The sequence below is a fragment of the Cucurbita maxima genome, unplaced genomic scaffold (assembly GCF_002738345.1).
Source record: "Cucurbita maxima cultivar Rimu unplaced genomic scaffold, Cmax_1.0 Cma_Scf00012, whole genome shotgun sequence".
In the NCBI taxonomy this organism is placed as follows: domain Eukaryota; kingdom Viridiplantae; phylum Streptophyta; class Magnoliopsida; order Cucurbitales; family Cucurbitaceae; genus Cucurbita; species Cucurbita maxima.
The window spans coordinates 4,040,531-4,062,765 of NW_019272028.1; the positions used below are offsets into that span (position 1 = coordinate 4,040,531).

The 22,235-nt window shown below is 36.0% G+C and overlaps 2 protein-coding genes across 2 annotated transcripts; both read right to left on the minus strand.

Annotated features, from left to right (window-relative positions):
• Positions 1–6,491: 6,491 nt before the first annotated feature.
• On the minus strand, positions 6,492–8,213 carry LOC111487609 (probable acyl-activating enzyme 5, peroxisomal). Its single transcript, XM_023135070.1, has one exon. The coding sequence runs from the start codon at positions 8,178–8,180 to the stop codon at positions 6,528–6,530; it is 1,653 nt and encodes a 550-aa protein (XP_022990838.1). The 5' UTR covers positions 8,181–8,213; the 3' UTR covers positions 6,492–6,527.
• A 3,781-nt stretch (positions 8,214–11,994) lies between these two features.
• LOC111487376 (probable acyl-activating enzyme 5, peroxisomal) lies at positions 11,995–13,986 on the minus strand. The gene is made up of 2 exons (XM_023134756.1): positions 13,914–13,986; positions 11,995–13,722 (listed from the first exon to the last, which is right to left on the minus strand). The coding sequence occupies exons 1-2, from the start codon at positions 13,968–13,970 to the stop codon at positions 11,998–12,000; spliced, it is 1,782 nt and encodes a 593-aa protein (XP_022990524.1). The 5' UTR covers positions 13,971–13,986; the 3' UTR covers positions 11,995–11,997.
• Positions 13,987–22,235: the final 8,249 nt, after the last annotated feature.

A 22,235-nucleotide genomic window follows, 5' to 3' on the forward strand; every position in this document is an offset into this window, starting at 1 on the left:
GATGATGGTAGCTACAAGGTCATGCCCTGAGTGATATGAATTCACATATGATTCTACTTGGATCATGCTCTAAATGATAATATATGCTATGATTCTACTATGCTTGTGCTCGGTTCGTGCTCTACGTGAGACGATAATACATATGGGGTCACTCACTTTATGTACAAGTTTCTACTAGGATTGTGCCTTAATGATATGAACATCTGTGCAAGGTCATTTCTTACCTGTATATAAGATGATCCTGTAGGATTGTACCCTACATGATAGGGTCGCTCCCTACATGTATATGAGATGGTCTACTAGGATCAAACCCAATGCGATAAGAATTTCGAATGACGGGGTTACTCTCCCATGATTAAGATTATATGAATATGATTCAAAGTTAAAAGACATATGTTTAATGGAAGATCATTAAATGTGAATTTATTTATTAGCACGTTTGATTAGTTTAGGCCAAAGATAAACTCACAAGGTTAAATTAGATCAAAAGTATTGTTAGGACCCAATTTTCCGGACTTCAAAAAATCAAACTGCAAAGAAAAGAAAAGAAAAAAAAGTAAAATAAAACAAACCATTAAAAATGCATAAAATACTATAAAATTTGGTACGGTTTAAAATCATACAATACCATGGACAAAACCAAAATTAGAATCGACAAAATACAAAATAGGTATTGTTTTAGTTATTTACAAGCATGAAACGGGTGCGAAAACCAAAAGAAAAGAATACAAATTAACATTGGTACCTTCGGTCAACACTCCCATGTGGCGATTCAGTTCCAAATACCTACTCACTTCGACAAATACTTGAAAAAGAAAAGGGGATGAGTATAAAAAATACTCAATAACTTGCCTAAAGTTCGTGTAATTACTTGTCTAGATAAAGTGTGTCCTCCTTAGCTTCCGTTTCCGCTTGTTAAGCTCCAAATTTCTTAAAAATTGGCGGGTAGGTTTTGATTCAAGATAAATTAGAGTCAATATTAAAACCAAGACGAAAAACAAGCTAATAGAGACCGAAAAAATTGAAAAGCACCTTGCATGTGCTCCCACACGCCTTTCACGATCGAGTTGGACGGTTCCAGGTGCAGGTGACATGCTTGTAGGATGGAGATTTACTATATAGTCTTTATAATGTATACTATTGAATAACTAAGTAAATATTAGACTCCATAACCTAATAAGTTGGAGATTTCTAAATACTCCCTAGGCGTGTACACCCAATCCGATAACCCGAACCAACCCAACCCGAATTATAGGGGTTAGGTTGGGTTGGATTAGTCGGTTGGGTTGGGTTGGGTTGGATTGGATTGTTTTTTCTGAACCCGAAATGACTTGGTTCAATTTCCGATTCATAAGATAAAAACTCGAGTTGACCCAAAATCGAATAAACCTTATAAGTAACATTGAGAACTCTGTTGTATTTTAAGGTCGGTGTGGCAATCTATATTTATTAAAATACTCCATGCTCCCGTTCGACTTAATTTATCTTTTGCTTTCTTTTATGATAGGGTATTTTTATTTTTTTAAAAAAAATTACACCATTATACCATTTTTTTTATATATTTTTTTTCTTATATTTCCTTACTTACCATTACACCATTTTTTTTCCCTTATATTTTCCTTACTTCTTTCCATTTTTATAGGTATTTTTATTATTTTTTTTAAAATTACAATTTTTTTAAAAAAATTACACCATTTTTTCTAATATTTTTGTTAGACTGTGGTTGATAATTTTTTTTTTTAATAATTATAGATTGGTTTGTTTGATGTAAGTAAACTTTTAATATTTTTGATTAAAATTATATAGAATAATTATAAAGCGTAAATAAATAAAAAAAATTAAAAAAACTTAAAAAAAAAATCCAAGAACTGGTTGAATTGTGTTTGTGAAAAGTTTGGATCTGGGTTATCAATTCAACTAATCCAAACTTTTGGAATTGGATAAAAAAAAATCTCTCAACCCAACTCAACTCAAACTAAACATATTACTCGAAGTTAGGTTAATTACGACTAGCTAGGTTTGTTTAAATTAAAAATTTAAAAACAATAAATCAAATAAAATAACCACTAATAACATTGTTTAATAATGTAGGAACAACCTGATCTTTCCGGTCCATGTTTTTGGCAACTCCGCCTCTACCGCCGCCACCGCTGCGGTTCTCACACCTTACCGCGCTTTCAACCGCGCCTGCTCCGTCGCGGGTAGCTGGTTCCATTGTGCCCTTCCATGAGCAGAAAACAACCGCCCCACCTGTCTCTGCCAATCCATATCCAACGATTCTAATTTAATCTTCTTCATTAAGATTCTCTATCTTCAATATAATAATAATAATATTTTTATTTTTATTATTATTCATAGTTATTTTCTTTCTTTTTTTAGTTTTTTTTTTTTTTTTTAACGAAGGTAAGTTAAATGTAGACCTAATTTAATTATATGATTTAACTAATTCAATTAGTGATATGATCTGACTCCTTGATTAATTGCAATTTGATAGAAATTAATTAATATTTATATCAAATATAATTAATAGAGAAACTAATTACATTTAATAGGGTTGAATTAAAAAATAAGTTAATTGAATGAGTGTAATCACTTCTCAATATAAATTAATTAATTTAGGATTAAGTATACTTTAAAACTTAATTTCTATTTAATTGAAACTTTATGCTGCTGCATGCAAGGTGACCATAGCAGAAGTTTTCAACTGATGTGGGCAGGTTGGCATCAACAAAATCGAAAAATTTGAACCTTTGAGAACTTTGAAGATCAATCATCCGAGGAAGTCCGCTTGGAATAGTCGCGGGAAGGAGAGAGAAACATAATCGAAAAATTGCGTAGGAAACCGAGCGAAGAAGAAAGGATCCATCAGATTCGGATCGGACCTGAATCGGATACCCGCAGCCCAACCAGCATCCTAAGCCATCCCATCCTGCAACCGCCCAAGACCCACAGCCCATAATCGCTTGTTAGGATATGGAGCCTGATGCTTAGATCTGGTAGATATATATTTGAGAGATATTTCGTAAAGATCGGATAGACATATATAGGTTAGATATTTAGTAAAAATTTGATAGAGATATATTTGTTACATTATAACTCGTAGGTTTAGATCTTTGAAAGTTATATTAGGAAACTAAAACCATATATATACCCTATTAGCCCGTGCTCTCAAAGCCCATTTTTTTCCATTCTCTGTATTTTATCTATCTTGTTGTACATGCTTGAAGTGTCATCATTAATAAAACTCTTTAGCCAATATTCCTCCTTGAATTTTCTCCCTTTTGTTCTTTGTGTTCATTTTGATCGAGTGTGTGCGTTGTTGAACGATCCTAACAATTGGTATCAGAGCTAACAACTGGTATCGATCCTAACAATTGGTATCAGAGCGAGGCGAAATTCACGACGATTTGAGAAGATGGAAATTTCAAAGATTGAAATTGAAAAGTTTGATGGATTCGATTTCGGTTTCTGGAAAATGCAGATTGAAGATTATCTGTACTAGAAAGATCTTCACGAACCCCTATTGAGGGTGAAGCCGAATACTATGACCACGGAGCAGTGGAAGCTCAAGGATCGTCTGGCCTTAGGGTTGATCCGGTTGACGCTGTCCAAAAATGTGGCATTCAATATCATCAAGGAGAAGACAACGTTAGATTTGTTGAAGGCGCTGTCGAATATGTACGAGAAACCGTTGGCTATGAACAAGGTGTATTTGATGCGGAGACTGTTTAATCTATAAATGTCAGAAGGTGGATCTGTTGCTGGTCATATAAACAAATTCAATATGATTACAAGTCAACTGAGTTCAATGGATATCAATTTCGAAGATGAAATTAAGGCATTGATTTTGATGTCATCTTTACCTGGGTCGTGGGATACTGTTGCTGCGATCAGTAGTTCACGAGGATTTGATAAGCTGAAGTTCAATGATATTTGAGATGTAGTTCTTAGCGAAAGTATTCGCAAACGGGAAATCAAAAATTTATCCGGCAATGCTCTCAATGTTGATCGAAGGGGAAGAAGCAAATCAAAGGGCCTAGACAATGGGCGATCAAAATCAAGAAACCGAGGAAAATCTCCAAACAAACCAAACGTAAAGTATTGAAGTTGTGGAGAAAAATGTCACTTTCGGGTAGATTGTACAAAGAGGAAGTATAATCACAAATAAGAGGATGACGATGATTCTATAAATTCAGCAGAAGACATTGGGGATGCCTTAATTCTCAGCGTGGACAGTCCGATTGAATCCTGGATTTTTTATTCAGGTGCATCTGTTCATTTGTCTCCAAATAAAGAGTTGTTTAGAAATTTGAAGTCTGGAAATTTCAAGAAGATGTATCTTGTCGACAACAAAAATTTGAAGATCGAAGGAAAAGAGGATGTCTGCATAAAAACTACGGCAGGAAATCAGTGGACATTAAAGAATGTCATATATATTCCTAGTCTCAAGAAGAACCTGATCTCTATTAGTCAGTTGGATAGCACAGGTTATGCAACAAAGTTTGAGAAGAGTTTGTGGAAGATTGTGAAGGGTGCTATGGTGGTAGCACGTGGCATAAAATTTGGAACTTTGTATACCAGGGTGTATGGACATGACTGCTATTGCTGAGAGTGCTTCAAATTCAAGCCTATGGCAAAATAGACTTGGACATTTGAGCATTAAAGGAATGAAGATGCCGAAGAAGTTTTGGAACGTCTGAAACTGTTGATATGAATCCTTGTGAGAGCTGCATTATGAGCAAACAGAAACGAGTTAGCTTTACAAAGACTGTCAGAGAATTGAAGAAAAGTACCGGACAACAAAGCAAGTGGGAGTTGAGGTTGATATGCAGAACAATTCACAGAGTGATGCTATAGCAGATACTCAAGAAACTCCTGAGACTACTACTGAGGAACCAGAGGAGAACCAAGTGAGAGTTGAGGTTGAGTTGCCGAAAGATTCACCTAGTGATAGTGATGTTGTAGCAAATACTCAAGAAACTCCTGAGACTGTTGCTGAGGAATCAAAGGTAGAGCAAGTGAGAGTTGAAGTTGAGTTGCTAAAAGATTCATCTAGTGATATTGTAGCAGATACTCAAGAAACTCCTTAGACTATTGGTGAGGAACTAGAAGCAAAGCAAGTGACACCTGAGCAGGTGTTGAAAAGATCATCCAAAGCCATCAGAGTACCATATAGGTATGTACTTCTTTAAACTATCGGTTGGTGACTGATGAAGGGGAACGAAAGCCCCTTGATGAGGCCCTCCAGTTGGAGGATACAACTAAGTGGAAGCAAGCTACGGATAATGGGATGTCTAGGCTTCAAAAATGCATTACTCTTTCATCTGCTGAAGCTGAGTACGTGGCAATGGCTGAAGCTAGAAAGGAGATGATATGGATGGCAGACTATCTAGAAGAATTAGGCAAGAAGCACTATGATAAGTTTTCATGTAGATAGTTAGAGTGTCATGCAATTGGCAAGGAACCCAGTCTATCATTCAAAGACAAAACACAGAAGGCGATACCATTTCACTCGGAGGTTAGTGGAAGATGGTGATGTGTTTGGAGAAGATAAAGGGTGCAAGGAATCCAGTAAACATTTTGTGTTGATGTTGGAACATTGAGGTTGTGCAAAGTCTCAATTGGTATGGTACTGCAAATGAAATTTTTGGTTGATTGGATTAGTCTCCAAGTGGGAGATTGTTGGGGTTGACTGGATCAGTGTCTAAGTGGGAAATTGTTGGGATATGGAGTGGATCAATCTCGAAGTGGGAGATTGTTGGGATATGTAGCTTGATGTCGAGATCTGTATAGATATATTTGGGAAATATTTCGTGAAGAGGAGATATATTTGGAAGATATTATAAAGATATATTTGAAAGATATTTGGTAAAGATCGATAGATATATATATGGTACATATTTGGTAAAGATTTGATATCAATATTTAGTAAAGATTTGACATAGATATATTTGTTAGATTATATGGTTTAAATCTTTGGAAGCTATGTAAATTGAAACTATATATATACCCCATTGGGTCACTGTGTTCATCTAAATCGAGTATGTGCGTTGTTGTGCGATTATAACAGACACGCGCATAGGGTATAGGGAGACTCATTTTTAAATTCTTAATCTTAGGTTAGAATTGGTTGTTTTGCATTTGATCTATTTTAAATTATTTTGTATTTGTTTTTATTTTATCTAAATTTTAATATTTCTTATTTAAATATGTTACATCGGTCTTTTCTCGGTTTTAAATGTTTTCAACATTTATACTATTAATAATATTTTCTTTTAAGAGTTATATTTTCGCACGGTAGATGAGACATTAATACCGAGACATTTAACTAGGATTAGAAATTTAATCCGGATTAGGTAAGTGAATTTTACCATCCTAACTTTAGTGGATGCAAATTCTTTTATAAATTAGAACAACTCGAAATTCAAATTGTATTGATGGAAAAGAAAATGGTAGAACAAATTTATTTCCTTGAGCAACAGTGATAACATTTATTACCAACTAAAGGATAGGTCTATTAAATGTCTCTATGGAGGACCCATTGACATAGCCATTTCCTTAAGCAAATACTTTTGGATCTTTCCGGTCGACGTTTTCGGCAGCTCCGTCATGAACACCACCGTCTTCGGCGCCATAAACCGCGGCAGCTTCCCTCTGCAATACTCAATAATCTCCTCCTCTGTCGGCTGCTGAGTCAATCCCTCTCTCAAGCTCACAAACGCACACGGCGTCTCCCCCCAGAACTCGTGTGGTCGTGCCACCACCGCCGCCTCATTCACGGATGGATTCGCATACAAAACCGACTCCACCTCAACGCTGCTCAAATTCTCTCCGCCACTTATAATCACATCCTTCGACCGGTCCTTAATCTCCAAATACCCATCAGGATGCATCACTCCAACATCTCCGGTAAGGAACCACCCATCCTCGGTCATCGACTTCGCCGTCGCTTCTAAATCTTTAAAATACCCAAGCATCAGCGACCCAACTCTCAAAACAATCTCTCCCATCGATACTCCATCTCTTGCCACACTCTCCCCAGTCTCTAAATCCACCACATCCACTGCCGGAGTCGCCACCGTCCTCACCCCCTGCCGCGACTTAAGCCGCGCCCTCTCCACCGCCGGTAGTTGGTCCCACTCTGCCTTCCACGAGCAACAAACAACAGTCCCCCCTGTTTCTGTCAGGCCATATCCATGAGTAACATCGAACCCCAATGATTCAATACGGAACAGAATTGTCGCAGGCACCGGCGCTCCGGCAGTGAGAATTTTAACCGGCCAATCAAGTGGTCGGATGTCTGGAGAGTTGGTTAACATATTCAACACCACCGGAGCTCCACATAAGTGTGTCACGTGATGGCGGCGAATTAGGGAATAAACCAATACCGCATCGAATTTTCTAATGCATATATTTGTGCCGCCGACGGCGGCCATTCCCCAACTGAAACTCCACCCATTAGCATGAAACATGGGTAATGTCCATAAATAAACCGATTGCTTTGGAACTCCCCATTCCAGAAGCATATCCAGAGTTACTATAAAACTTCCTCTGTGACAGTGAACCACTCCCTTCGGCGAGGAAGTGGTTCCAGAGGTGTAATTAAGAACGATTGGATCCCATTCACTCGCCGGCCGAATCCACTGGAACTCTGAATCCCCTTTCCGAATCATTCCCTCGTACGAATCCACAAAATTCCCTTCAATCAAAACAGAGGACGATGATTCCTCTGCTGCAGCGTCATCGGCAACGAGGACGAGCATTGGACGGTTTATCTCCGGCGGGAACAAGTCCAAGGCATTATGGATTAGATTACAAAAGGCCCGATCGACAAATATGAGTTTTGATTCGCTATGGCAGAGCAGGATGGAGATGGTTCGAGCATCCAGACGGGTATTGATAGTGTTGAGAATGGCGCCGGTCATCGGAACGGCGAAGTGGAGTTCGTACATGGGGGGAGTGTTGGGAGAGATGACGGAGACGACGTGGCCTCTCTGGATGCCGATGGATGAAAGGGAAGAGGCGAGTTGAAGGCATCGACGGTGGGTGTCGGACCAGGTGTAGGTGGTGTTGCCGTAGATGATTGACGGAGAGTCGGCGTAGATGGTGGCGGCTCTCTCAAGGAAGCCGATGGGAGTGAGGGGGGAGGAATTAGCAGGTCGTGGCTTCAAATGTTCCATGGAAATGGATATGGTTAAAGCTCTGTAATGGTTGCTCTGTTCTTGACTCAAATATGAGAATTCCGTTGTAACTTATAAATTTGAAAGTTACCAATTATAAACCTAGCTATTAAATATCGATATCTCACACATAAAAATAATTATATAATAACAATAATAATATTACTATTATTATTATTTTTACCAATACTAGTAGATTTCTTTTGAGCCTTTTACTTTCCTTTTATGGTTAAAAAAAATCTGTCCTTTTATTTCTTTAAATAAACAAATTAATTTTTAATTTTAGTAATTTAGTATATCTACTTTAAATTTTGTAATAATTTACTGTCTACCAAACAAAATTATGTAAAAATTAATTTTTATAAACTTATTTGATTTTTTTTTTAATTTACATGAATAAATCGACATTATTTATTTATTTATTTATTTATTTATTGATTTATTGATGTGAAAGTGTGGGCAATTTAGATGATTTAAATAAGTTTAGATTAAATTGCATTATTACTAATTGAAATAGAAAATTAAAATGAAATAGGGAGTGAAAATAAAAAATTGAAATAAGAAACGAAAAAAAAAAAATCTAATCCCTTGAGGGTACAACGTTCTCACTGGCCTACCATCCAGTCTCTACCCCCTTGAGACACAACCGTTCCCGCTAGCATACCACCTAGGTGTTTACCACCCTTGAAGGCACAACGTTCTTGCTGACATACTGGTTGGTGTGTCTTATATTGATAAGCACTAGAACTATAACCTTTCATTTGACTACAAAATAAGGAAAATTTTGAAAATTAAATGATATTTTTAATTTTTTTTTAAAAAAATTTAAGAATATTTTTAAAATAAAATATTAATTCACCACTATATTTTTAGAATTTTTTAATTTAAGGGAATTTTTGGAATATTTTTAAAAAATTAAGGGTATTTTTGACATTTTCTTAATGGAAAGATATTATTAAAATTTTAACTATTTTTTAAATATACAAAATGTAAGAATATTTTTATTAATTTAGGTTCGCAATTTTATTCACCTAAATTAATATGTTTAATTAGACGGGTTCAATCTAAATGGTTTAATCCAACCATCTAGTTCGGTTCAGTTAGATTGGCTCGGTCACTTCTGGAACGATTTCAATTATACAAATATTTATTATGAATTTGGCTCAATTTTGAATAGCTAATTTTTAGCTTCACTTGCACGAGTGAATATGAAAGAGAAAGGTTTGCTATAACTTAGACTAGGGATTGATGCGTTTGGCTTAATTTCTTAATAAAGCCTATGAATTATGGTGAATTGGAATGAACCAAATAAATAATGGAATAGCGATCCCATTTGTGGTTATGCACGTGTCATATATACTGATATGTGTGAATTATCTGTGAATTGGTATGCTTATATTATGTTTATGTTATGTTATAATATGTAGATTGTATGATAATAATTATGGTGCGATGTGTTCAAGGATATGTTTGAGATAGGATACGAGAAGGATGCACAAAACGAAATGCAACGATAGGAGTAAGAAACGTTCATGAAACGTTAAGGTTAGGTTACATATCGCAGTGCTATGGATAGGGGAGATTGATGAAAGAATATGGTTAGGATATGGGTAGAAAGGGATAGGTTTGTGATAGATTGATAGAACGATAGCATTAAGATACGTTCTTGTGATGATATGACTAAGGTACGTTCACGTAACGATATGACTGTGATAGGTATAAGAACGTTAAGGCTATGATAAGTTAGGGAACGATATGACCAGTTTACGATATGACATGTTTATGATACAGTACATTATGATGTGACCATTGAGGTAATTGTTGTATGAATTGCACGTTATGAAACGACATGTTAAAAGCATAGAGCGTGATGTTATGTTTTCTAAATTGTATGTATACAGAATGTTATGAATGACATGATATCATGATAAATGAAATGAAATGTAACCCCGTTAGGATTATGTATGATATGTAACTAAAAAATGATAAATGACATGTTAAGCATGAACGAAGATAGTGGAGATATCTTCATTAATGATAAAAGTAGAAATGTTGGAGACCTCATGCATTATCTATGCTCATGCATTTAGGGGGATATCCCTATTCCATCACGAGGGTACAGACACGTACATCCAATGGTAGGGGTACGTTCGTTATGTTTTGCATAGCGTTGTCGTGACGGTTACTAGTTCTAACGAGTGCCCGGCCTAAGGAGCTCCCAGAGTATGCTTGCCCGACAAAGAAAGTGGCCCAGCGGTGTGCGAACTAACTGGTGAGCCCATACTCGCACGTATGGGTTGTGTGTAGAGTATATGGTACACGTCCAAATTACCCGTTAGGATAGTACCGTAGGAAAATAGATTAAAAGGATAAGTTCCGTCATTGCATTCGCATGTTCTTGCATTTAACCCCAATAGTGGGTCACTTACTAATATTTCTTCAAATACTCAAGCCATGTGCTACTACATTTTTTAGGTTAAGACAAGACATTCGGCTGATGACGGCATCGCAACTCGAGACCATGACACATGCATATGATAGTGATATTTATGTTCTTAAACTTAGGCTAGAATATGATGTTTTTAACTTAAAAGCTTATTTATTTTATTTAGTTTTTTGTTGTGTCGTTTTAAAGATGTTTTCGAAACACGTAAGTCCATGGCTGTGTTTTAAGATAAATGATATGTTTTATAAAATTTAAATGAAGTCTTCCGCATTCAATGTTTAGGATATGTATACAGTAGCGATCTTAAATTAAGTAGAAAATTTCGGGTCGTTACATCTAATAATATGAACTTAGATGTGAAATCATTCTAACATGCTATGTTTTATTTTACTATGTTTGTGCTCAGTTCGTTCTCTACGTGAGATGAGAATACATATGGGGTCACTCACTTTATATACAAACTTCTACTAGGATCGTGATTTAACGATATGAACTTGTATGTGAGGTCAGTTCTTGCATGTATATAAGATGATCCTCTAGGATTGTATCCTACATGATAGGGTCACTCTCTACATGTTTATGAGATGGTCTACTAAGGTCGTACACAATGTGTTAAAAATTTCAAATGGCGAGGTCGTTCCTCCATGATTAAGATTATATGAGTAAGATTCATAGTTAAAAGAGCTCGAGGTTGTCCCTCACATGTTTAATGGAAGATCATTAAATGTAAATTTAGCTATTAGCACGTTTGATTGGTTTAAGCCAAAGATAAGGCTGGCAAGATCAAATTAGCTCATAAGAGCATTGTCGCAATCCAATTTTCAAGTATTCGAGAAATTGAACAGCAACTAAAAGATGAAAGAAAAAAAAAACAAACAATTAGAAATGCAAAAAAATAAGGTAAAATTTCGCTCAATACCATGGACGAAACCAAAATCCGAATCAACAAAAGTACAAAAATAGGTACGATTATAGTTATTTACAAGTATATGTGCTAGTAACTCTAAAGAAAGGAACACAATTTGACACATCTTGAGTTGACACTCTTCTATGAGGGTCGTGCTCCTAGGTACCTTCCCACTTCGACCAATACTTGAAAAGAGGGAAGGGATGAGTGAAGCGTGCCCTCCCCTAACTTTTGTGTCCGTGGTTAAACTCCAAATTTCCTTATAACTCACTAATAGATCTTGATTCAAGATAAATTAGGGCCAGTGTCAAAACTAGGACGGAAAACAAGCCAACAATGAACGAACAAGAACTATGAACATTATGAACATTTAAAAGATACTAAGTTGTTCAAATTAAAAATTCTAAAACCATAAATCAAATAAAATAACTACTAAGAACATTGTTTAATAATTTGTGATTTCTTCACAAACGGCTTGGTTTAGGCCCTATTGACATGGCCATTTCCTTCAACACATATTTCTTGATCTTTCCGGTCGATGTTTTTGGCAGCTCCGCCACGAACACCACCGTCTTCGGCACCATAAATCGCGGCAGCTTCCCTCTGCAATACTCAATAATCTCCTCCTCCGTCGGCTTTCGAGTCAATCCTTCTCTCAAGCTCACAAACGCACACGGCGTCTCCCCCCAAAACTCATCCGGTCGCGCCACCACCGCCGCCTCATTCACGGTTGGATTCGTGTACAAAATCGACTCTACCTCAACGCTGCTCAAATTCTCTCCGCCACTTATAATCACATCCTTCGATCGGTCCTTGATCTCCAAATATCCATCAGGATGCATCACTCCAACATCTCCGGTAAGGAACCACCCCTCGTCGGTTATCGACTTTGCCGTTGCTTCTCGATCTTTCCAATACCCAACCATGATCGATCCTCCTCTCACAACAATCTCTCCAATCGAAACTCCGTCTTGTTTCACACTCTTTCCAGTCTTTGAATCAACCACATCTACCGCCGCCACCGCTGCAGTCCTCACACCTTGCCGCGCTTTCAACCGCGCCTGCACTATCGCCGGTAGCCGGTTCCACTCTGTCTTCCAAGAGCAGCAAATCACCATCCCCGCTGTCTCCGTCAATCCGTATCCATGAGTAACATCAAACCCTAACGATTCAATGCGGAACAAAACCGCCGCAGGTGGCGGTGATCCGCCAGTGAGAATCTTGACCGGCCGATCAAGCGATCGGTTATCCAAAGAGTTCGTTAGCATATTCAACACCACCGGAGCTGCACACATGTGTGTGACGTGATGGCGACGAATTAGGGAAAAAATCAACGCCGCATCGAATTTTCTAATGCATATATTTGTGCCACCAACGGCGGCGATTCCCCAGGAAAAACTCCATCCATTGATGTGAAACATCGATAATGTCCATAAATAAACTGAATTCTTCGGAACGCCCCATTCGAGAAGCGAATCGAAAGCAGCTATGAAAACTCCTCTGTGACAGTGAACCACTCCCTTCGGCGACGACGTGGTTCCAGAGGTGTAGTTTAGAACGATCGGATCCCATTCACTAATCGGCCGAATCCACTGGAACTTATAATCTCCTTTTTGAATCATTTCCTCATACGAATCGAAAAAATCGATGCGAATTGAAACAGAGGACGACAGCGATTCCTCCGCCGCAGCATCGTCGTCGATGAGGACGAGCGACGGCGGATTCGTCTCCGGTGGAAACAAGGCCAATGCATCGGAGATTAGAGCACAATAGGCTTGATCGACGAAGACGAGTTTCGATTCGCTATGGAAGAGAAGTGTGGAGATGGTTCGAGCGTCGAGGCGGGTATTGATAGTGTTGAGAATGGCACCGGCCATGGGAACAGCGAAGTGGAGTTCGTACATGGGGGGAGTGTTGGGAGAGATGACGGAGACGACGTGGCCTCTCTGGATGCCGGAGGAGGAAAGGGAAGAGGCGAGTTGAAGGCATCGATGGTGAGTCTCCGACCAGGTGTAGGTTGTGTCGCCGTAGATGATGGACGGAAAGTTGCCGTAGATGGTGGCGGCTCTCTCGAGGAAGCCAATGGGAGTGAGGGGAGCGGAATTAGGAGGTCTTGGCTTCAAATCTTCCATGGAAATGGGTTTGGAGGATTTCGTTAGTGCTCTGTAATGGCTGCTCTGTTTCCGTCTCTGCAAATATGGGAAGTTAGAGGAACGAACAGGATAATTTATTATACAAAAATAAAAATCTTTGTATCTCAAATTTTTAATGACATAAATTAAAATTTTTATTAAGTGCTATATATATATATATATAGAGAGAGAGAAACACGAGTTAGAAGTGGGTAGCTTTAAAGGTTAACTTTATAAAAATTTCTTACTGCTAAGTCTTGAAAGGTTAACTTTATAGGACGCCACAATGTCAAATTGCTATACATTCCTATTAAATCGATCAAAGATTTTGATAATTGAAGTCTCCCAAATTGTACTACAACCGCTTCGATTTATACCCGAACTCAATTTACTACTCATTTATGTTAACTTAAGTTTCTATTTACCCTCTAATTATTTGAAACTTTTCAAAATTCAAAAATTTGGGTAGGTTTGCTAGTTGTTTTACCAACCTGCCCTACCCCGTTTTTAATATTATTATGAAAATTAGTGATGTGTTATGATTATTTGATATCTGAGTTCGGTGAGATTTACTTATTAAAGTAACATATATTATAGATAACTATATATTTACAAAAAAAAAAAAAATGACAACTAACTCGAAAATAGAAGGTTGTGTTGTGTGTTGGTGGTTATAAACTCTATTTCAGTCTTTCAGTCCATTAACAAAAATGAAACATTAATTCAATTTAATTTCAAATTAGTTAGGTGGGGAGATAGTTTATAAATGATTCTTAATGAGTTGACTTTAATGGAATTAGAATAAATACATGTTTAATTTATATATATATAAAAAATGAGTTGTAAATTTGTTTATAATTATTTTTATTTTTTTATACACAGGAACCAATTAAAAACCAATTTCATATTTCTTCAAAAATATATTTTAGTAGCTTAAAAAATTGCATATTAGATAAATAAATTCAAGTTTTTTGGTGGGTTAAGTATTTTTCTTTTTCTTTTTTTTTTTTTTTTGGATCCAAACGTGACAAAAATGTAGACGCAACTAATAAATTAATTTGAATAATATGATCTAACTTCTTGATTAATTGCAATTGGGTAGAAATTAATTAATTTATTTGTCTACTCGAGAAACTAATTACATTTAATAGTGTTAAATTAAAATACGTTAATTAGATTTCAATTTAAATTAATTTATGATAATTGACATTATATTCGTCTCATCAAAATTATTATTATTATTATTGGTAAAGAATTAATAGAAAAAAAAAACAAACTTAATAGATAATTAGAAATCAAATTTAAAGATTAGAAATGAGTTCTTATAATTTTAAAATTAGAATTTTTTTATAGTTTAATAAAATTTCTTAAATAATCTTTAATGTATGAACTATTTGTTATTATTGTTTATTTGATGTTTTTTTTTTAAGAATTTGATTAAAATTAGTAATAATTTTATTTTAAAATATATATAAAAAGTGAATATAATCTTAAAATTTGTAAAATATTAAGGCTAATAGAGTTTTTTTTTTTTNTTTTTTTTTTTTAAAAAATTAATGATAAACAAACCAAATGTATTTGATTTAAGAATGAAATGAAGAAGGAAAAGGATTCTAGTGTGTTATGAGACCCTAATGAACGTGTATAAGAAATCTTTGTGTGTTATTTGATGGTACCCTTGTGAGCACGTTTCTCCCGGGGTCTAATCAAAGTCAACCGACTCACATAGAATATGGAGTGAGTTTTCACATATTTAATCGTTGAGTTGTAAGGTCACCTCTTCTTCTATCTACTTCTCTACAAGAACTTTCTTCTTCCTTCATATTAGATCAGGTTAATCTTTTGGAGTGACGTTCGTGAATGATTATTGCTCAGCTTATTTCATATGTCTTGTAACTTCATCTAAATGGATATAGGCTTGGTTGTACCTCTCGTGTCATACCAATTGGCAAAGTAAGCTTATGGGCAAGATCATCTCTAACTACAACGGTACAAGGCGTTGGAGGATGTTGCCTCGTAACATGTTTTAAAATGTGTTGGAAATTACTTTTTTCGAAAAAATTAAATGAATCTGATGTTTATATAAATTAAATTTGAAATTCATATAAATTATTATAAATTTAAAATATTTATGAAGGTGAGAAGTAATATTGTAATTTTTAAAATAACAACAATATTTTTTAAATAAAGGATATTAAAAAAATTAAAATATTTTTTTTTTATTTTTTTTTATTTTTTTTATGAAATTGTTTTGTGGGAGAGTAGAGTGTTCAAACCGAAATCTGAATAAAATATCATATGAAATCGAGGAGTCTCTTAACGCGTTCAGCTCTCCGAATTCGAAAGGGAGAAATTTGACCAAATTAATATCTGGATAGAGAATACATTTTCCTCTTTGATCATTGAAGAGAAACCACAGTTCGTCAAAAGCAGCGATCGTAATCGGTGGCTATGGCTCGAGCAGGTGGTCGGAGCAGGAATGGGGATGGGAATGGGAATGGGAATGAATCGATGGTTGTAGGGTTTCTGAAAACGGCGTTCAGATTCTTGAAGATGGCGGAGTTTGAGATACTTTTCGTTCTCTTCTTCATTGTAGCTTTTATTATCTTCAAAGATCTCGTAAGTTTCTCCGTTATTCGTCTGTTCTTATTTTTGCTCTGTCTTGAGGCTTGTTGTCTCAATTTGATTGGATCCGATGATATAGATCGAAATGATAATTGTAGAGAGCCATCTTTGCTGTTGATTCGTTGTTTTGGGATCTTGTTATCAGAAGTTTCGTGTATGTTAGTTTACTTTGACCCTCGAATTAGATTTAATCTGAGCAGCTGTTAATCTTCTTTCCCTTTTTTTTTCAATGTATCTAGGTGCTGGTTTAGTCTAAACTTGTGAAAACATTAGAACTTTTCGCTAATTTCAGAATGACAAACTCAGGTTTTAGGGGAAAAAAAACTGCTGTTTTTTGGTTTTCAAAATTTGGCTAGTAGGTAAGAGAAATATTTTTGAAAGTAGATTAGAAAACAAGGAAGAAATCTATAGATTAGAAGACAAGGAAGATATTTATGTATGTATGATGTTTATAAATAGTAAACAAATCAAAAAAGTTATCATATAGTCCCTTAGATATTCCACTAAACACACAAGGAGTTAAAGAACTTGAAAAATTTCCTATATGTAATTGTCCCCAATAGAAAAATCTGCGAGATCCGGGTCACAATTTTGTATAGGCTATGGTTGAATTGGCTACTAATGTTGGCTTGTGAGCTTTGGTACTCGAACCATTGAATATTTAGGATTGCCTCTTGGCAGCAACCTTTAGATTTGTAAGTTCCAAAATTTTGAAATGGAAGAAGTGGCTGTTTTTGCAACCTCACTTTGGCCAAGTTGATGGATACAAATATTCCTACCTATTTTTCTTTTCTTTTCTTTTCCTTTCCTGGTTTTTTAGAATTCTTCCCATTGTGACTAAGAACTTGGAGAGGTCTATTAGAAATTTTGCACAGTAAGTAACAGATTGTAATTATGATAGCCACGACTGCATTAGATGGAACATGGCTGTTTCTGTTGGTCGAGAACGGTCTCATGTCAGGCTCATTAGAAAGCAATAGTGAGCTGGCCTATATTAAGAAATAGAATCATTCGAAGTGTCAAGAGATCCTTGGGGTTGGGAAATAGGTTGTTGTTGCAACAGTCATGGTAAAAGACTAGTTTTATATTGCTAGACATGGCTTTCTTATTGGAGGCTGACTTTCAAGTGGATAGTAGTTCTTTGGTCAAATTCTGAGCAGATTTCTATAAGGGAAACTGTACATCAAGTCTATGCTTCTCTAGGCGTAGGCTATATTTCATTGTGGAGAACGAACTGTTAAATGTTGGTGGTTCTTAGGTTTGTAAGATCGAAGGGTGGAATTGCAAGAGATGAAGGGAGAAGGCAAGATATGAAGTAGAGGAATGATATATTGAAGAGATAAATGATTTATATGTTCGTGTCCGCAATAGGACGAAAAATATAAGTCTAGACACACAAAGTATTCACAATACATAAGGAAAAGCTTTGTACAAAAGGAAATAAAATACGTTTAATGAATAAGAGAGTGAACCCTGCTGTACTTCTATGATCTCCTTTGGATAGAGTTTTGTCATAGTTTGATGTCTTGTTCATCTGTCTCTTCTTTTTGGCATTAATGAAACCATTTTCTCTTGCCAAAAAGAACATTTGGAGAATCTAGACGTCTGCAGTAAAAGTTATTTTGGTGAAGCACTATATTTATGTACCACACTTAGAAATAATATATTCCGGCCTTTTGCTTGTCATTTTGTCACATATGTGCCATTATTTAGGAGTTCCATAGCTATATTGTTCGCTTGGGAGCACTTTCCTTCCCTAGCTCATTGCATATAATAGGGCAGCTTCTTGAAATGTGAACATATTGATGACTGAAAGCAGTTCTTAGGATTCAGAATGAGGTCATATTGTAGAATGGATTCTGGTTCATAAATTCAGGAAAAGGGAAATTGATTCTCTCCTTCTTAGTTCCAATAAGCTTGTATAAATTTGGTTGCTTCTTTTCCGTTCTGAGGTGTAATGAGTTTGAGATAGCGAGATGCATGGCATTTGTACGATTATGGAAAAAACCTTCATATCTTGGATTTTCTTGAATAAATTGTTGTAGATAGTTCTTGTAACAACTCAAACCCATTGTTAGTAGATATTGTCCACTTTGGTCCGTTATGTAGTGCCGTTAGCCTCACGGTTTTAAAACGCGTCTACTAGGAGAGGTTTCCACACTTTTATAAAGAATGTTTTGTTCCCCTCTCCAACCGATATGGGATCTCACAATCCACCCTCCTTCGAGACCTAGCGTCCTTGCTGGCACACCATCCGATGTCCGGCTCTAATACCATTTGTAACAACTCAATCCCACCGACAGTAAATATTGTCTGCTTTACCCCATTATGTATCGCCGTCAATCTCACGGTTTTAAAACGTGTCGGCTAGGGAGAGGTTTCCGGCTAGGGAGAGGTTTCCACACCCTTATAAATAATATTTTGTTCCCCTCTCCAACCAATGTGGGATCTCACAATTCTTGATGTTGTTTGGTACGTAGGCATCAAAATTGAAGACTAATTTCATTATTTATGTGTCTTGTGGGCTGACTCTCCCTTTTCAACAGCAGTCAGATAGATTCATAGTGCGCTTGGTGCAGTAGTTAGTTAGTTGAGTGTCGGAATGCTCATGTTGAGTTTGGCCCTTTAAGTAAAACTTTCATATTTGATCTTTAATTCTCATACTCACGTCGTTTCATTCCTAACTTTCTAGTTTTCTATTTTAAAAGCTTTTTTTTTTCTTTTTTAACCTTTGGAAGAAATGAGCAAACACCCTATAATACTCTCTAGTCTAGATTTTATTTTAGCTCATAAATTTTTTATAAAAAAAATATTTCTAGTCCTTGAAACTAATCTTTATAATAAATTATTTAGCTAAAACCTGACATCAACACATCCTTTGTTGTTTATTTGCCTTATCACTAGATCACGAACATTCTTATCTCGTTAATTATTCAGAGTATGATTACTGTTCGGTATCTATTTTTCTTAGTGTCTCCCTCTATTCATGTGCAAAAGTCAAGAGATTCTAATAATGTGGCAAACAATTTGCAGACATCAAGACCAGAATACAATCAGATCCTTGTAAAGAAGCCTGAGGGGTTTGATATGTGGCCATTCCCGTAAATTCTTTACCAATGCAACTGGCTTATACTGACAGCTTTATAGGTTTGTATCTTTTTATATTGATGTGCAGGATTGATGTTGAAATGTTTATTGACATGTACACGTTGTTATTGATGTTTTCGTAACTCAGAAAGTTTTTGAAGTATATACTGGTTTAAGAATACTGTGGAAGTGTCGAGAAAATGCAAGAAATGTGGAAGATATAAGTGATGCTAAAAGTGGTAAATGGTATCGAGCCACCGTTAGCCGATATTGTCCTCTTTGGTCTTTCCCTTAGCCCTTCAAAGTTTTTTAAAATGCGTAGAGATTTTCACACCTTTAATGTTTCGTTCTTCTCTCCAACCGATGTGGGATCTCACGATCCACCTCTTTTCGGACCTAGTGTCTTCGCTAACACTCGTTCCCTTCTCCAATCAATGTGGGATGCCTCAATTCACCCCCTTCGAGGCCCAGTGTCCTTGTTGGCACACCGCCTCATGTCCACCACCTTTCGGGGTTCAGCCTCCTCGCTGGCACATTGCAGTGTCTGACTTTGATACCATTTGTAACAGCCCAAGCCACTACTAGTAGATATTGTTCTCTTTATGTTTTTTTCTTCAGGTTTTTCTCAAGGTTTTTAAAACGACGTGGGACCTCTAAGTTGATGTTTCTAAATCCCATCCCCATCATCTGAAAATATAACACTTTGATGTGCACAGTGATGAAAAGGAAAGATTTAGTTTTAAGGAATGGTTTTAGATTACTGTAGCTTTTTTACACTCTCAAAAGACTATCTTTTGAGCAGACAATAAAAGGTTTCGATTTCAGCCGGCAGAGTTTAAAGAGTCATGGTCATGAATCCACCATTCAAACAGGAAATAGATTGTTAGTACAGTTCCAACAATGTGGAACAAATACAATTAAAGCAAGGGGACCATAATAAAGAATCGTTCTACACAGTGCAAGACAATTCTGTGGTTTAATTTAAGCCAACAAGAACACTACTTCCTCAGCTCCTTGACTCGAGTTTTAACGACATCCCGACCCACTCTAATGTCAGAAACAAATCGAGTAACACGATGCAGATCAACACCGACGAGTGCCATACTGCTACGATGGGTGGTTAAATATCAAAGTATTAGTTGTTTTTCTTGAGGATGTGGTACATACCAAAGTCATTTTGGTGGAGAGAAGCAATGTGATGGACGACAACTTCGGCCAAATCAAAGGAAGCAAGAGTGTAACCGTCCAATTCCCCTGTTAGTAAATATTAGTTGCTTTGGTTAGTTACGTATTTCACGGTTTTAAAATCCGTTTGATAGGGAGAGATTTCCACAACCTTGTAAAGAATGTTTCATTACTCTCTCTAACCAATTTGGGATTCCACAATCCACTCCTTGAGGAGCTAGCGGGCTAGTAGATTTATCCATTTCGGCCCGTTACGTATTGTCATCAAGGAGTTAGCGGGCTAGTAGATTTATCCATTTCGACCCGTTACGTATTGTCATTAGCCTTGTGATTTCAAAATGCGTCTGCTAGGGAGAGACTTTCACTCATTGTAATAAATGATTTATTCTCTTCTCTAATCCATATAGGATCTCACCATGAAAGTTACACCACGGGCTTATGCGATAAAGAACATAGGCACGATGCCATCAAAGCCGTAAAGACCACTCCTTGCAAGAAAACAATCTAAGCATGGACAAATTACACCGTCAACACTGGGCCGATCGTTAAACACAGGAAGATGAACTAACAACGAATCGACCCAATATAGTCCATGAGCCAATCTCCAATTGTGTAATGGCAGACAAATATATTAACTATAGAAAGTAAATAAAAGTACCAAGAATCTCAAGAATGTACACTTCAAGCACTCCAAGTTCAAGGCCACACAAATTGATGGAAAGGTCAAATACTGAGAATGTTATGTGTATTTGTGGGACTTTATATGCACGCGTATGTTACATAAAAGTCACGTATTTAACGGTTTGAACATGATGCATGTTCAACATCTAAGTACAAAAATTGATATGCACGAGTTTGTATATATGAAATTGATATGCACTTATGTTCAAGTGATAGCATAAAATTAATATATATGAAAGTGACAAACAAAAATGAATAGGAAAAAAATATATAAATGTTCTACCCACCTAAATCTAAATACATATCCCGATTTAATATTAAGTTCTCTGTCAAATATTTTTAATACTAAATTTTTTTTTAAATTATTTTAAATAAGGATAGAAACGTGCCTGGCACATCACGAGATGATATATTAATGAGGTTAGGGGACAAAAAGAAGTCACGTTTGACCTATGTTTCTTTTCTTATAAATTATTTTGGTGCCCATTTGGGGTTAAAGTTTGTTTCCAATATTCTATTAAAGCAATAGTTTTTTTTTTCTTGGGATCCCAAAATAAAAGTATTTTAATTTTAATTTTAACATATTTTTTTTATAAAAATAAAGCATTCTTTTAAATTTTAAATATCATGCATGTAGTAACCGACTAAGTAGTAAAATTTGATGTTTTTTAAATTGATAATCTAAATTAATTCCTTTAAAATTATTTGGAATTTAATTAGTAAAATTACGAGTCCACCCTTGTGAGCTCGTACAAATTGACACATATGTGAAGGTTCACGAACAAATAATTCGAGTTTTTATTAAGATAAACTCCAAAGTTTAAGAGTATAAATATGTCTCCACGAACCAAGTACCGTTAGAGTCTTTTCTCTTTATATAGTTTTCGACCATTTTAGCATATTCATGCCAACTTTTTTTTTCTATGTACCACACTGTTCGTAGATCTTCACATAACTATGTCATTAAGGCTCATAGCTTCTCTGTTAAGCAC

Coding starts and splice junctions, on each gene's coding strand:
- LOC111487376 (XM_023134756.1), bottom strand. CDS start 13,970: ATGTATAGCAATTTGACATTGTGGCGTCCTATAAAGTTAACCTTTCAA. Junction 13,723..13,913: donor TAACCTTTCAAGACTTAGCA/GTAAGAAATTTT, acceptor CCATATTTGCAG/AGACGGAAACAGAGCAGCCA.
- LOC111487609 (XM_023135070.1), bottom strand. CDS start 8,180: ATGGAACATTTGAAGCCACGACCTGCTAATTCCTCCCCCCTCACTCCC.